Source organism: Mercenaria mercenaria, chromosome 12 (genome assembly GCF_021730395.1).
Source record: "Mercenaria mercenaria strain notata chromosome 12, MADL_Memer_1, whole genome shotgun sequence".
In the NCBI taxonomy this organism is placed as follows: Eukaryota; Metazoa; Mollusca; class Bivalvia; order Venerida; family Veneridae; genus Mercenaria; species Mercenaria mercenaria.
In genome coordinates, this window is record NC_069372.1 from 10,050,367 (window position 1) to 10,064,909 (window position 14,543).

At 33.9% G+C, this 14,543-nt stretch overlaps 1 protein-coding gene across 5 annotated transcripts; it reads left to right on the plus strand.

Annotated features, from left to right (window-relative positions):
- The first annotated feature begins 2,495 nt into the window (after window positions 1-2,495).
- LOC123533560 (probable serine/threonine-protein kinase pats1) lies at window positions 2,496-13,653 on the plus strand. 5 transcript variants are annotated; one of them, XM_053519151.1, is made up of 5 exons: window positions 2,496-2,945; window positions 3,517-3,634; window positions 4,304-4,351; window positions 6,565-6,595; window positions 10,487-13,653. In XM_053519151.1, exons 2-5 carry the CDS (start codon window positions 3,569-3,571, stop codon window positions 12,643-12,645), a joined length of 2,304 nt encoding a protein of 767 aa, XP_053375126.1. In that variant the 5' UTR covers window positions 2,496-2,945; window positions 3,517-3,568; the 3' UTR covers window positions 12,646-13,653. The 5 variants fall into 5 exon arrangements, with proteins under 5 accessions (XP_053375126.1, XP_053375127.1, XP_053375128.1 ...); XM_053519152.1 differs by having other exon boundaries at window positions 2,496-2,770; XM_053519153.1 differs by lacking the exon at window positions 2,496-2,945 and adding an exon at window positions 3,036-3,435 and having other exon boundaries at window positions 3,550-3,634.
- The last annotated feature ends 890 nt before the right edge of the window (window positions 13,654-14,543 follow it).

The window sequence follows — 14,543 nt, forward strand, 5'->3', positions numbered from 1 at the left end:
TTGTGTTTGGTTAAATTTCAATAGAGCACAATTGTCTGATTTGTTTGTTTGTTTGTTTTGGGTTTAACGCCGTTTTTCAACAGTATTTCAGTCATGTAACGGCGGGCAGTTAACCTAACCAGTGTTCCTGGATTCTGTACCAGTGCAAACCTGTTCTCCGCAAGTAACTGCCAACTTCCCCACATAAATCAGAGGTGGAGGACTAATGATTACAGACACAATGTCGTTTATGAAATAGTCACGGAGAACATACACCCCGCCCGAGGATCGAACTCACGACCCCGCGATCCGTAGACCGACGCTCTACCTACTGAGCTAAGCGGGCGGGTTACAATTGTCTGAACAGTGTACAAACTCATTACTGTTTTTTCAGGCAAGGGTGGAAAAAAGTGGTAGACAATGAAAGCAGTAACATTTTTATTAAAAAAAGCAACAATGAGACAAACATTTCCAACATCTTTGGACGGTTCAAAAATCCCATGTTAAACATACGATAAAGCCCGAAACGCGTGAAAATGTTCCGAATGTAAATCGGGTGAAGTAGGCGCTCTATGTATAGAGTTAGATTATGCGTCTAGATTGATTAAACTGGGCGAGTCTACTTACTTATTACTTGAGGATGAAAAGAAACGTGTTTTTTAAATGTTGCTCTTAAACAAGGGTGGCGGTTGAACTACTAAAATTACAACAACAGTTAATTCACAACAAATCGTACAGTATGTTTTATAATCAGTAGAAGGTAGTCGTATTTACGCTTATGAGACCTGTTTCACCCATAAGTAAAGAATTCACAGGTCCATCATGAAATATTTTCCCCAGCGCGCATATACTTTACCTATTCAATATGATCATCGGCCGCGATCAATGATATATCATTAAACATTTATGCATTTCCCATGTACTGCATGCACGGTTCTAAATAAGTTGAATTAATTCAAATATATATATATATGTAAGAATGAATGCTCTACAGTTTTGCATTGCTTAAATGACCGAATACCCCCGAACCCGCTCTATATTTTCAAATATTTAATGCACATATTAGTTACGATTCTAGATGATAGAACTCAGACAGTAGTCCGGGAAGGTGAAATGTCAAAGAAGATGTCTGTAACCTTTGGTGTCCCCCAGGGCATGGTTCTGGATCATATCCTCTCTTCAATGATTTTGCCGACTATATAAAACACAGTGCTTTAAGACTATTTGCGGATGATAGTATAATTTATATGGAAATTAAAACTTTAAATGACTCTATACTTCTTCAGTCTGACTTGGAACTTGCTAGTAAATGGGAACAGGTTGGTTGATATATTTCAATCCTGATAAATGCAATATCCTTAGAATTACACAGAAAAGAATCCTATACAATTTAATTATGAACTACACCATCATACTCTAGAAAAAAGTGCAGTCATCAAAGTACTTTAAAACAACTTGAAATCGGAAAAGCGCCTATGCTAAATAACTAACAAATTTAAGCAAATGGTTCTCTTGGTTTTCAGCGTAGAAATTTAAAAGTTAACTTTAGGCTCTTCTTAAGTTAAAGAACATGCACGGGTGATTCTACTTTTTCTTTGCTTCTTGTGTCCCTCCGATTTACAGGCATGTGTTTTTTTTTCTGAATTTCTACAGAATTCACATAAAATCCATGGAAGTAGACCTAAAAATTATCAAAAGTATATAGTGAAACTACTGAAATAAAATAGCAGATGATAAAATTGTTTTAAGTTTTCTATCATGCCTCCCTCAAATAAGCTATGTCCCGATCATTACTAGTGCATCTGTTGTTTTGAAAACGGGAAAGAAAACATACTTTTATACAATGAAATATGGATGAATATCTTATATAAATGTCTTAATTACTGTCTTGTTACATGAGTTTTCTACTAAGATCCAGGTAGAAAAAAAATATCTAAAAAAATGATCTAAAATGTTGTCCCCCGAGTTTGTGTCGTATCCGTAACTAAGTAAAAAGAAAAAAAAATACGCATATATACACACAGTTTTAATCATGTAAAATTTGGAAAGTTTTATTGCTATATGTAAAAACACCTAATATAAGTTTAATCGACGCCTACACATTATCTTCAAAGTTATGAAGAAGTATATGTAGTTTCTTGAAGAAGAAGAAAAAAAAACTAAACATTATAAATTTTAAGTGATTTTTGCTTGACAGGTGGAAATAAGAACATCAAAATCACCTTAAATCATGGTGACGACGATGATGATGATGACGATGATCATTATCATCATCGAAATAACAACAACAGCATATATTGCCACGCTTTTACAGAATATCTTAATAGTACAGCGAAGTCATTTTGATCCTCAAAATATTGAAAAATTGCAAATTTCTCCTATTTCCACAACCAGCGGTGGAGTTGTTTTTGTTGTTGTTGTTGTTTTTTTTTGTTTTGTTTTTTTGCGGGGTGGGGTGCTGTATATATATTATTAGTGAATTCCAGTGTATACATTTGCAATATTGTATATACATCCTACGTAGATTCGAAGTCAGGGCCTACATTTGAAAAATGAAAATAGTATTTGCTCTTTCTTTGCTTTATTTGTGGGTCACGGTACAGTGCGTGTGATGACAGTAGTCGAATCGATTTTTCAGCAATATGGCGTTTAAACAAGATAGTGTTTAGAGTTTATATATACTTATTCGGTGGTTTCGGCTAAATAGCATATTCAAGTGTTTAATTTTTACCAAAAATTTAATAACAGTTCTGTTTAGCAGCAATTAATTGGATTATTTAATCAAGAATGCGTATGTCTACCGTATTGTTATATTATATTTACCTGAAAATGAACACTTACGAACGAAAGCCATTAATTATTTATCATGTTGGGAATTTGTTCTAAATAGGCTCTAAGCGAGTTATTTTTGAATTCTATTCAAACTGATAATGTTCAATTTCTTGTGATGGAACTAAAATTTGAAGGTAAAATTTCAGTTACAGTCTTATTTTTTACGTGTGTTGTTTTGTACCGAAGTATAACACTATTATGTAGTCAACTTTTCGTTTCGTTTCAGTTAATAGCAGCGTGGAATACCAATTGATTTCATAAACATTCGTGCTGTTAATCATAGCCTTTTTAAAGTTGATCAGTTTTAAGATTTCTCATAATGATTTTCGCTGATCTGCAGATCCAGGCAAAGAACTTATTTGAAGAAACTTGGCTATTGCATCATATATGTATTTACATGTTTACCATTGGATAACGTGTTCTAACTTGACTGTTTTTTTTTCAATCTGCATTTCATTCGTCCTTGAATTAACATTCTTTTCGTTTTGTTTGCCACTTTTCTGTCTTTGAGAGATTGTAAAGCCGTTGGAACAACGTCGGATTCTGGTCACCGACGTCGCGACCCAAAAACAACTATAAAAAGACGTCTTTGCGACGTCGTGTGTTTGCCGGGTATTTTCCTAAGTAAGTTACTGTGCTGTTGAAATGTGAATATTTGAAGTTACGACTTACTGTCTACAAACTTTCCTCAATTTTGTTTTGCAGAAAAAAAAATGACAAAATTCTTCGTTTTTAAAGAACTAGTCTAGACGGCTGAATGGGTGCAAGAATCTCAACACGAAAATTTGCGACGGAGCCTGTTTCAGTCTTTCAGTCCAATCGGGTTGGTATAAGTAAATGCATTTTAATAGTCCTTTTTGGAGTCCTGTCTGTATAGCTTTGTATTCTATTCTTCCTGATAATGTTCGCACTAGATCAAAAATGTAATTGTAATAGCTTTCAGAATGTATTAGACCATCAACTTTGTAGACCTATTAATAAAATAAATCAAGCGATGGATTATTTGCAGAAGAAGCACTAAGCATTAAGCAATTTATATATAAATATATTTTTTTTAAATTTAAGATCTCCCAGTACTTGGACTCAGTGTTATAATATTTTCTATTTCTTTGGGATAGTGGAGTCCAGAGTCCTTTCAATGTTACTATGATAGAGTTAAGCTTAAGTTAGTTTAAGGGGAATTGGGGGAGTGGGGTGTGAGGGGTGTTACACAATTCATTTACCTGTTATGAATAGACTCAGTCAAACCGAGTCTGCTATTACTTTGCTTGGTTGCGTTCTACGCTTCCGAAAGACCTTTAAAAAAATATTTGCAATACTTGAAGCATTCTCGATACATCTTGTCAAGTGATAGGATGGTGATGAAAACAGAAAGAGAAGGATTTACAAAACAAAGAGAATTATGGCATACTATGTATCAACCTTATACACATTGTCCTGCAAATTGTTTTACAAGCATCATTATCATGGTTTCTATTTTTCTGTATTTTAGCAGCGTCAATGGAAAGAAACCAGACCAATACCAAGAAACTATGGACAGGTAAGAAATATTATTATCTTTGTTGAATCATAAAAGTTCATATTCACATGTGAATTACCGATTACTCTATTACTGACACATTATCATACTTAACAAAGCCGAACTTTAGACAAGTATACAAAATGCCATGTAATTTTGCTTTTGATCATGTAATATTCGCTATTTAGCATATTTTACAATAGGGATGTTGCATAATGTCGTACATACCCCAATGTACAGAATTTTAGAATATATCTATGATGAGTTTGATTAAACCGATTCAGATTATTCCTATTTCCAAACTATTTTTAAAATTTATTCCTGGTGTCTGAGGTGGACTTGTCTGGCTACTGACTAGATAATATTTCTTTTATTTCTTTTCAAAATTTCTTCTTTTCGCTTTTGCTATCTCAGAAATTTTCCGGTTAGCTCTGATCCTATATTTTGAAAAGAAGAAATGGGACATAATTATACAAAATTGATTTGCCTTATGAGTTATCTCCTATGAACAAAACAAAGGGTCTAAATACAGTTAAGGAGGGTGGCTTGGTTTGCAGTGTGTATGTTGGTCTTATTGCAGCCAGGGATTCTACCATAGATTCATTTTGTTCTATATGATAATTACATTATTCAGGTTCAGTGATACCAAATAAGCTTGACTATAATGGTTTTGCTGTGAAAGGCTGTGGTCAAGTGTTCTATGAATATCTGTCTTTAGTTTTGATTGCAAGGTTTGCAAGAAGGACAAGAAAATCTTATGGTTACATTAGGACATTACGCGTCATTGAAACAAGAATTTCCACCTCAACTTAAGGTAGTGGACCGGTGATGACAATCAGCAACTTTCGTGCGATTTCATATTATGGTCAGTTATTCTGGTATTTTTCGACAGTAGATTTAGCTCATATGAGCAATGCTTTCCGTAGCAACCGAAGAAATGTCGAAATCACAGACGGAGAAAACGTAATCTTACGGAAATTGCCGACTGTCATCACGGGTCCACTACCTTAAGAAAAGTATGTCTGCGACTGTGAAAGGACAACCTTTGAAAGGTATGTGGAATTAATTGTGTAAAATGCCGACTTTGTTAATTATTCAAAACCGTAATAACACTTTTAAGTTTCAAGATATGTGTCTACAGGAATATGCCAAAGACCACCATAAGTTCATGTAAATGAGGACTTGAAAAACTATACTTTCGAAAATAATATTTTGACTAATGTATAAATACTAGCCAGTTTATATATAAAAAAGAGATGAAACTTATCGGGAAGTAGGACCTATTAGTATTACATGATCAAGTACTTGAATCTTCACATGACGAAGGAAACGTACATGTTTATACACTTGGAGAGCTTATGCACTTACATGTAGTGACTACATACTTGAAAAGCTTTTATCTCTTGAAAAAAAAACACTTGTTGATCATATTCAAGAACAAGAACCAAGCATTCACTAAATATTATTCGATATGTATAAATCCCGGACAATAACACAAACGATAACATGTTTGATAAATATGATTTTCCTTCATTAAAACCTTTCAATACAAAAAAAAAAAACTTTTATATAACATTACAATATGCACTTAATTCCTATCATTGACAACCTTTTTGAGTTCAACAATGCATGAGAACCATTGCAATCAAACAATAATATAAACATGCTGTCGTTTAAATTATCGTGCGGGAGTAGTATACATATATGTTTGTTATTTTATGCATACACACTATAAGATCAGTGGAAATGGAAGATCACATGTGATCTTTAAGCAATTGATAAAAATAGTTATTATAAATACATAATTAACAGGTTAATTCATCGTCAAACACTTCCAACTGAGGAAGAATTGGCCATATGAGCGATGTGACAGAAAATAAATATCAGTTCATAAAAACAACAGCTATATGGTAACGGTTACCAAAAAATGTGATGAGTGTAACTCCAATAACTTGATTCCCTGATAACTCAAGAACACTTTGTAGACCAAAAAAAATTATTCATTTCCGGGTTTTGCTCTTATAATTTTACATAACATAACATAAAATTACCATAGATTGTCCAGACAGTGATTACTCAATTTCCAGTCCAAGCATGTGTTTCCTTTTTTCCCCGATTGTATGTAATGAACATTTAAGAAAGAGAGACTTGCCTTGAGTATATTTTCACATAAAACGCACGCAAATGATATCGTGTTTTATTAGCATTTATACTTTTGACATCTTCTATTTCAGGTATTCGGCGACAGCCGATACTGGCATTTAGGTGTGTATACTCTTATCAAAAATAAATAGTATCCGGTCCGCCATTTTGAAAACTTTTCAAAATCCATTGCACACTCTAACCAAATCAAACGCTACTATACGCAAATCAATGCACCATCTCTATTTCAGTTGCACAATGTATCAGATATTTAAGCCTATATTTACATTTTTTCTGAATTTTAACACATATATTGACCGTTAGCATTTAAAAGGATGAACCAAGTTTGCATCCCGAGCATACTCGGTATTTATTCTGTTTTCTATGGTGGCATATTGGTTATTCATTTAACTAACTGTATAACACGAAATCGTAACAAGTTATTCACTTAATCAAAGAAGTATAAACTACATTTATTTTTATAGCTCTTTGACTTAATCATCTGTTTGAAAAGTTAGAATTTCGCGTTACCAGATATTAAGTTGACATTTAGCTAAAATACCGCGTTATCTGCTTAACTAATAAGATAACTACAGTTAGTCACTTAATTATCTGTTTAACTGGTTAACATGTCATGTTGCTATTGAGTAGGTAACGGTGTGTTTTGGGTTTAACGCCGTTTTTCAACAGTATTTCAGTCATGTAACGGCGGGCAGTTAACCTAACAAGTGTTCCTGGATTCTGTACCAGTACAAATCTGTTCTCCGCAAGTAACTGCCAACTTCCCCACATGATTAAGTTGGTAGCAAGAAAATAGTTCTTGTTACAAGATGTAACACAATGATAGCTCGCAGGTCAGTTTTCAGTTAATTAATCATTGTGTTTATTTTATCTGTTATTGATTTTGGTAGATAATCCTGATAATTCTTACAAATGATACGCATTCTGTTTACATGCGTAGGTCATTGTTGGTATTTACTACTCAAGCAAATTTCGTAACATCGGAGTGTTTTATCCATCACGTTTTGGCCTAAATGACTTTGTTTACTATTATTACCGATCAGATATTGCGAAATTCTCAAAAGAAATTGATTTGGTCAGCCTTAATTACTTTATTTTTGTTTTCGATGGAATTTTCATTAATTGGCCAGAAATGTTAATTACTTTGTTTACCTGTTCAGCATATTGTTGTTGTTTACAATTTATACAAAATGGATCACCGTTGAATGTTTTATCTATTAGATTTGACCCTAATTATTTTGTTTGTTTCGGTAACAGTCATTTATTTACGAAAATACACAATGCTGATTGATTCTACATCTGTTGTTTACTATTATATGAGTACATAATGGACGTTTTGATTGACATGTTTTGAAATGGCTTCGAATATTTTGAAATACTTGTAAACATGTTATTGCGTTTTGTAGTTCGTAAAAAGGTATAAATACTCAGTGAATTAAGAGAAGATAGGAGAATAGGGAGAGGAAGACTGAGTCAAGAAAAGAGAGGACGGAGTTTAGGAGAGAGACAGAATCAGGAAGTTAGAAATGTTTTACAAAAATGGGATCGGATAATTGGAGTTCGGATCGGTTCAGATCAGCTCGGTTAAGTTCGATTTTTGGGCTCGGGTTTAAGAGCGGGTTAAAAATAACTGTGGAAGTTTTAGAACTGACTATTATGTTATAGAACTTTTGGACTTAAGAATAAAAATTAATTAAAAGTTTGACGCGGGAAAATACTATTTAAAAAGCTGATGTATTTATACCTGGATCGACTATTAGTATAGTTGTTTTTTCTGTATAACCTTGTAAATAAAACCGAGTGTGAAAAACTGCTGACTTTCTCAATCTATGCAATCAGTGGTGGTGTTACAAAGATACTAGTAATGGTAAGTTAAAACACGAAATATTGCGTTATCCACAATAGTTAAATCCGTACAACGTTTGTTGGACATGATCTTCAACCAATGTTGTAAGGATTAAATCCAAAGAATCCCAAATTCAAATATGACAGAGAACGCGACAATTTTCGTATTATTGACTTATTATGTTGTAACACGAAATGCTTTCTTGTTAACTACTAAATAAGTAGAAACGCGAAATGTTAACTAGTTAAACAGATAGATAATTAAGTGAAAAACTACTTAAGGTTTCATGTTACCTAAGTATTTAAGTAGAAAACACGAAACATTATCTAGATGTCAACTTAATATCTGGTGACACAAAATACTTTCTTGTTACTACCTCTATAAGTAGCAACGCGAAATTTTAACAAGTTAAACAAATAATTAAGTGAACAACTAGTTAAAATTTCGTGTTAATTAATTCGATACCTTCATAATTCAACTCGTTGTCTAGTCATGTTTTCGCGAAATCTTAACAAGTTAGTCACTTAGTTATCATGGAAAAGTAGATAAGTGATGGCAGTTTTGGATGGAAGGACACAATTCATGTTATGTTATTTATCTTGCTCGGAAATATTTCACAAAAATATAACTAGATATCCAAATGAATATTTTAGATATTAAGTGGATATCTAGATAATTTACACGAAAGAAAGTTAAATAAATTGTGACAGTAATATACCACCATAGTTTTCTAATATCACATGCAAATGATGGATGTTACAATTGGTAAGTATTCTTGTCAAATTCTGCAAGAAAACATACACTGCACTACCACAGCAATGCAGATTATAAACTTGAAAATGCTAGACACCATTTTCTCGTGCAGACTTTGTTGGAAACCGGTTAATATAAGAATAAAGTAATCAACACCAGAATTAAAAATGTTAGTGTTTGTTTATATTTCAGTCTTTTAACATTAACCATACCACCTTTAAGTATGAAATACTGCCATATTTCCAATATATATTGATGTTAAACAGTTTGATTGGTTTCGCCCAGACGTTCACACATTGAACAATCACTTTTGTTTCAGCGCTGTATCACGGTCGACTAAGACAACAGTAAAAGAATACTTATTTTCTTAGTTACATCATTTTCTATCCGATGATCATGGTTTCATTAATTGTTTGATGCAGAGAGCAATATTGTGTATAGGAATTATAAGGTCCTCTGGTCTTTATGCATGTGTAAACCCTGCCTTTAAATTAATGAACATATCTAACATAAAGCCCCGAAATTCAGTGTGAGCCTTATTCGACAGGATTTAAACATGCATGAAAAAGTGATGTAGGCTGATCTAATGTTGTTATATTTGGGATCATTAAATTAAGTCCATTCAATTTTTTTTCTACGATAGAATTCCACTGAAGCGGTGCTAAGGGTGGGGTGGGGGCGTGAAGGTGTTGTACATTTCATTACCTGTCGTGAACGGACTCGGACTAACCAAGTCTGCAATTATTTTGCTATTCTTTTACTTCCAGAGGATCTTCAGTCTATTTTATAAGTACAACAACACTGTTGACCCATCTAAACGAGTTGTACGAAGTCGGTGCTTACAGATTTTAGGCGATTTAATGTACCGCATTTTATAATAAAATACGCTGTAACTACATAATAAGCCATTTTTATCGCTTTTCCTTATCTAATAGGAGTTCCTGCTCTAAGGTTTATTTCGAATGGTATGAGTTTATTAAATGTCATAGTATTACATGCTTATCTAAGGAGAACACATTATTACGGAAAAAAATAAGTTAAAAAATGTCATTGTGAAACTTTATTATGTATATTTCTGCAAAAGTCATAGTTGGTATCAATACTTAGAAAGCATTAATACAAGTGTCTAAAATAAGTCAGCAATAGAAATGTTTGAAAGAAAGATATACAGTTTTGAAATGTCTAACACAAATGTTAAATCTATAAAAAAAATTGTTTAAACATGGGAGTGCCCCAGCAGGTATGCGTTTCAACTTCGTACTGGTCGTCAATGATTTTTTAAAAGAAATCCTAATTGCGTCAAGTAATTTCAGCTATAAAGTTTATGTATCACTTTTTTGTGATGCATAAATCTTTTTGATGTTTAATGCTCAATATTTGATTCTGTTTCGCAGTTCCAGATGAAATTGGTAAAGGACCGTATGAGCTGAGTTTATATTTGTCTATACTGAAAGATGGAAGTGTAACAGACAAGTCCATACGTGTCCACGTTGTTGGTAACTTTGCTCAAGGGAAGACGTCTTTGGTGAAAAGACTAGTTAGGTCAAAGACAAAAGGAACTACAAGTACAAACGGCATTGACGTAATGCGATTACGATCAAATGGTCCATTGTTATACACTGAGACAAAATCTAAGTCAGAAGATGGACAAAATGCTTTCACTATCGAACAAATGTTTCAAGACGAGGAAACGTCCACAGAGTATGACATATGGGATTTTGGCGGACAATACGTCTTTTATGCAACCCATGCGCTCTTTCACAGTAACAGAGCAATATATCTTTTAGTGATGAATTTGACTAAAGACCTTGGACAAGTTGCTCAAGATGCGAAATGTCCAAATGAAACAGGCGATAGAAATGTAGAATACTTTTTAAGGTTTTGGATGAATTCTATCCATTCTTTTGCCGGATCATTAGATGGATTTGAACCTCCAGTGATTCTTGTTGGAACTCATATGGATAAAGTAAGAGGCTTACGAAAACGGACAAAGCTTAAGCGTGCAGAAAACTACTTTGAAAATGTCAGACGCCTCTTTGATGGAACACAAATTATCAATCATATCTATAAAAAGGATTTTGCTGTCGATAATCACAGACGTAACGACGCTGCTATAGACTTACTACGAGAGGAGATAATGAGTATTGGAAAATCGAGGGCCAGAGCCATTGAGATACCGACCAGGTGGATTGGACTTGAAAGCAAGTTGAAAAATAGTACGCAAAAAGTCGTAACTCTTGATGAAATCCAGGACTTTGACATTAAAAAAGGATCCACAACAATGCCAGTTGCAGAATTGAAACTTTTTCTGCAGTATCAGCATGCAAAAGGCAGATTGTTTTATTTTGACAGAGAACCAATTGCAGACTACGTTGTGCTAGATCCACAGTACCTTATTGACGCTTTTAAATGCATAATGACCTCTGAGAGGTTTTGCAGGAAGGACCCCCAAATTCGACCACTGTGGAAGAAGCTCTCTGTTGAAGGCAAATTAGAAATGAAACTTATTGACAGTCTCTGGAGTACAGAAGAAGGATTCATCAACCATAAAACGGTTCTCTTAGGGTACCTTCAGCAGCACCATATAATCTCGGAAGCAATGCAGTACGATGAAAACGTTGAAAAAGCTCAAGGTCTTGGTTGGTTTGTTGTTCCTAGCCTGCTTAAGCACCAAAGCGCGCAGTCAAAGATGAACGAATATGTCACGGGAAAAGTACTCGTGAAGGTTCGGTTTCTGATGCGTTTTGAATACTCCTCTGTTCTGTCATTGTTGTTTCACCGTCTTGTTGCCGCGACACTAGGAAGGTGGTCTATCGCTAACTATGATAGAGACAATCTCATGTACGAAAATTTATTTGGTTTTCGACTGAACATTGATCACGATGGTGTTATCCAAGTAAATGACAATTTGATAGAACTGACTGTACTAAATTTATGTCCAGGTGGAAAAGTGGAAGGAAGTGTTGCAGACACCTTTCGTCGTTTTGTGGAAAATGTAGTATCGCGTGAATTTGCTGCGTTGAAAGGGAGCATCGAAGAGAAAAATGCAATTTACACACCTTGTTACAGATGTAATCATATAAGCCATGGACTGAATGGAAGCAAGCAAATTCAAGAAATATCACAACTTCCTAAGAATAAAAATGCTCCTTGTCCAGACTCTATGCCGCATGAAATAGACACACTCACTGCTAGATCTGAGTGGTTTCAAGAAGACAAACTACCATCAGATATACCAAACAAAGACATTACTGATAAAGAGTTTAGTCGATTTGCTCAAGCCATTGGCAAGAACTGGCAATTCCTTGGCCTGGAACTTGGACTAACAAGCGTACAAATAGATCATGTAATTGAGGACAACCCCCACAGTGTTGCTATGCAAATCTATAAAATGCTGATACAGTGGAGACTGCAAGTACAAGACGAAGCTAAAATGGATATTTTTGTAAAGATCTTGCAAACTTGCTCGAACGTAAATGTGGAATGGGATGAAATTAGAAACATTGTTGATGATGTGAAGAGAGAATTAGAAAAGTCAGACATTTGTTCATGAGTCTAAAGTAAACTGAATAAAGTTACCTCGACATATGTTAACTGTCATAAATAATCACATGTGTTAATATATCATATCTGACGGAATTCATCAAATGTAGGAAACGGCATACATGTACGACGTGTATATGGTTTAACTTTCGAGCATTTGCAATGAGTGTTGCAAGAATGTTAAATATCAATGATTAAAGTCAAAAATACCATCAGATCTAAGACCACGAAGTACCTTGAAGCTCATTTCAACTAATGATAAGTTATTGTTTCGGATTACAAAATATGAATCAGCAAAAAAAAATGTAGTTTCACTTTACTTAGCAATTATCCATTGGTTCGTGAGTCTTGTATTGTAGAATATGTAAAATAGTCAAAAAACGCAAGAGTTCATGTTCACTTTCTGTGTAAGCCGGTTCTGGTATGTGTATGTGTGTAGGGGGGCGTTAGTAATGTTGCACATTTCACTATTACCGAGTCTGTTATTTTGTATGCTTTTTTCGGCGACGCCGTCTAAATTCGCTTTCGTTACCTATGCCACGTGACTTCAGTTTGCAAATCAAACTACTTGATAACGCATTATAGATAATTTATCAAAATGGAAGATTTATGCAACACTCTGCCTGACTGGACGAGAGTGTCAATTTCTTTCACTCTGTTGATTGTGCTACGCTGAGTGAAATGTAGACAAAGCGTTTATCCTAAACGACGCTGTTCACAGTTTTAAAGCTAACTCTGGCTCAGTATATTTAGCAAGAATATTGATATATCTCAAAATGATAAGTAAGTTTAATAAATATGATAAAAACCTGTTCAAATACCAACATATATCAAATTAAAGAAAGAGCTGAATACGGTGTGCGTAGCACATGAATAAGGGTGTGATAAGAGTCTTTTATGTAGAAAAGTGCTTTTTAAAAGATTTTCCTTGTTACAATTGTCGTCTGTATATGAAAAGGTTTCTTGCTTTTGTGACTTATTTAGATTGCATATTAAAATGAGTACTTGTTTGCATTGATATATTTGTTATAAATTTTTTAACTGATTTATTATATATGAATATTTTTCTTAAGTATGGTATGCAAATATTGAACTCAGTTGAAATCTGTTTTATTATATATATGCTATATAATGACTGAATCTCATTACACTGAAATAAAGGTACGCTGCATACAGTTTATCTATGTGATATGACTGCGGTCAAACTTTGCTTATGAAACAGAAATATTGAAATAATTACAATTGTATGTTTTGCTTGACCTTCACTTTTTTATAGGTGTGACGTCATTGTCCAAAGATTCATGAATAGCGAATATGCATTTGTTAAAGCGGATCAACGGTTGGCCTATTTTAGAAATAAATAAAAATAATAAATAAAAAAATCCTTTAATTGATTTTTTCTCATGTATTCTAATCAAACTTGATTTGTAGCATCTTTATTAGACTCGCAGTCAACTTTGTTCAGCTGGGACATTTAACCCCTTTTAGGGGCTGCTAGAGCTAAAACTAGAAATGCCTTTATACAGCGTCTCATGAACAGCTTGGTGGATCTTTGTCATACTTGGTCTGGAGCATCATTATAAGGTCCTCTTCCAAATTTATTTATATAGTAACTTGGGCCCTATTAGGGACCACTATAGCTAAAAGTAGATATGCCTTTCTTCGCATTAACCACTAAAATGTAAACTTGATGTGTAACAATATCGTAAGGTCTCCTGCTATTTTGTTACAAATGGGGATAGGGACCAATTTAGCTAAAAATATAAACACGTTTAATGACCTCTTCTCATGAACCGCTTCATGAATCTTCATCAAACTACTGCTGTAATTATTCGTCTAAGGATAAACGAAATAAAATTGCAACCCTACGAAACCTTTGCGAAAAATTAAAAGAGAACCATTTAAATT

Bases quoted from the DNA above. Each gene is read 5' to 3' on its own strand.
- LOC123533560 (XM_053519151.1), top strand. From the start codon at position 3,569: ATGGGTGCAAGAATCTCAACACGAAAATTTGCGACGGAGCCTGTTTCA. The intron at 3,635-4,303 runs GTTGGTATAAGT...TCTGTATTTTAG, and splicing joins CAGTCTTTCAGTCCAATCGG to CAGCGTCAATGGAAAGAAAC. The intron at 4,352-6,564 runs GTAAGAAATATT...CTTCTATTTCAG, and splicing joins TACCAAGAAACTATGGACAG to GTATTCGGCGACAGCCGATA.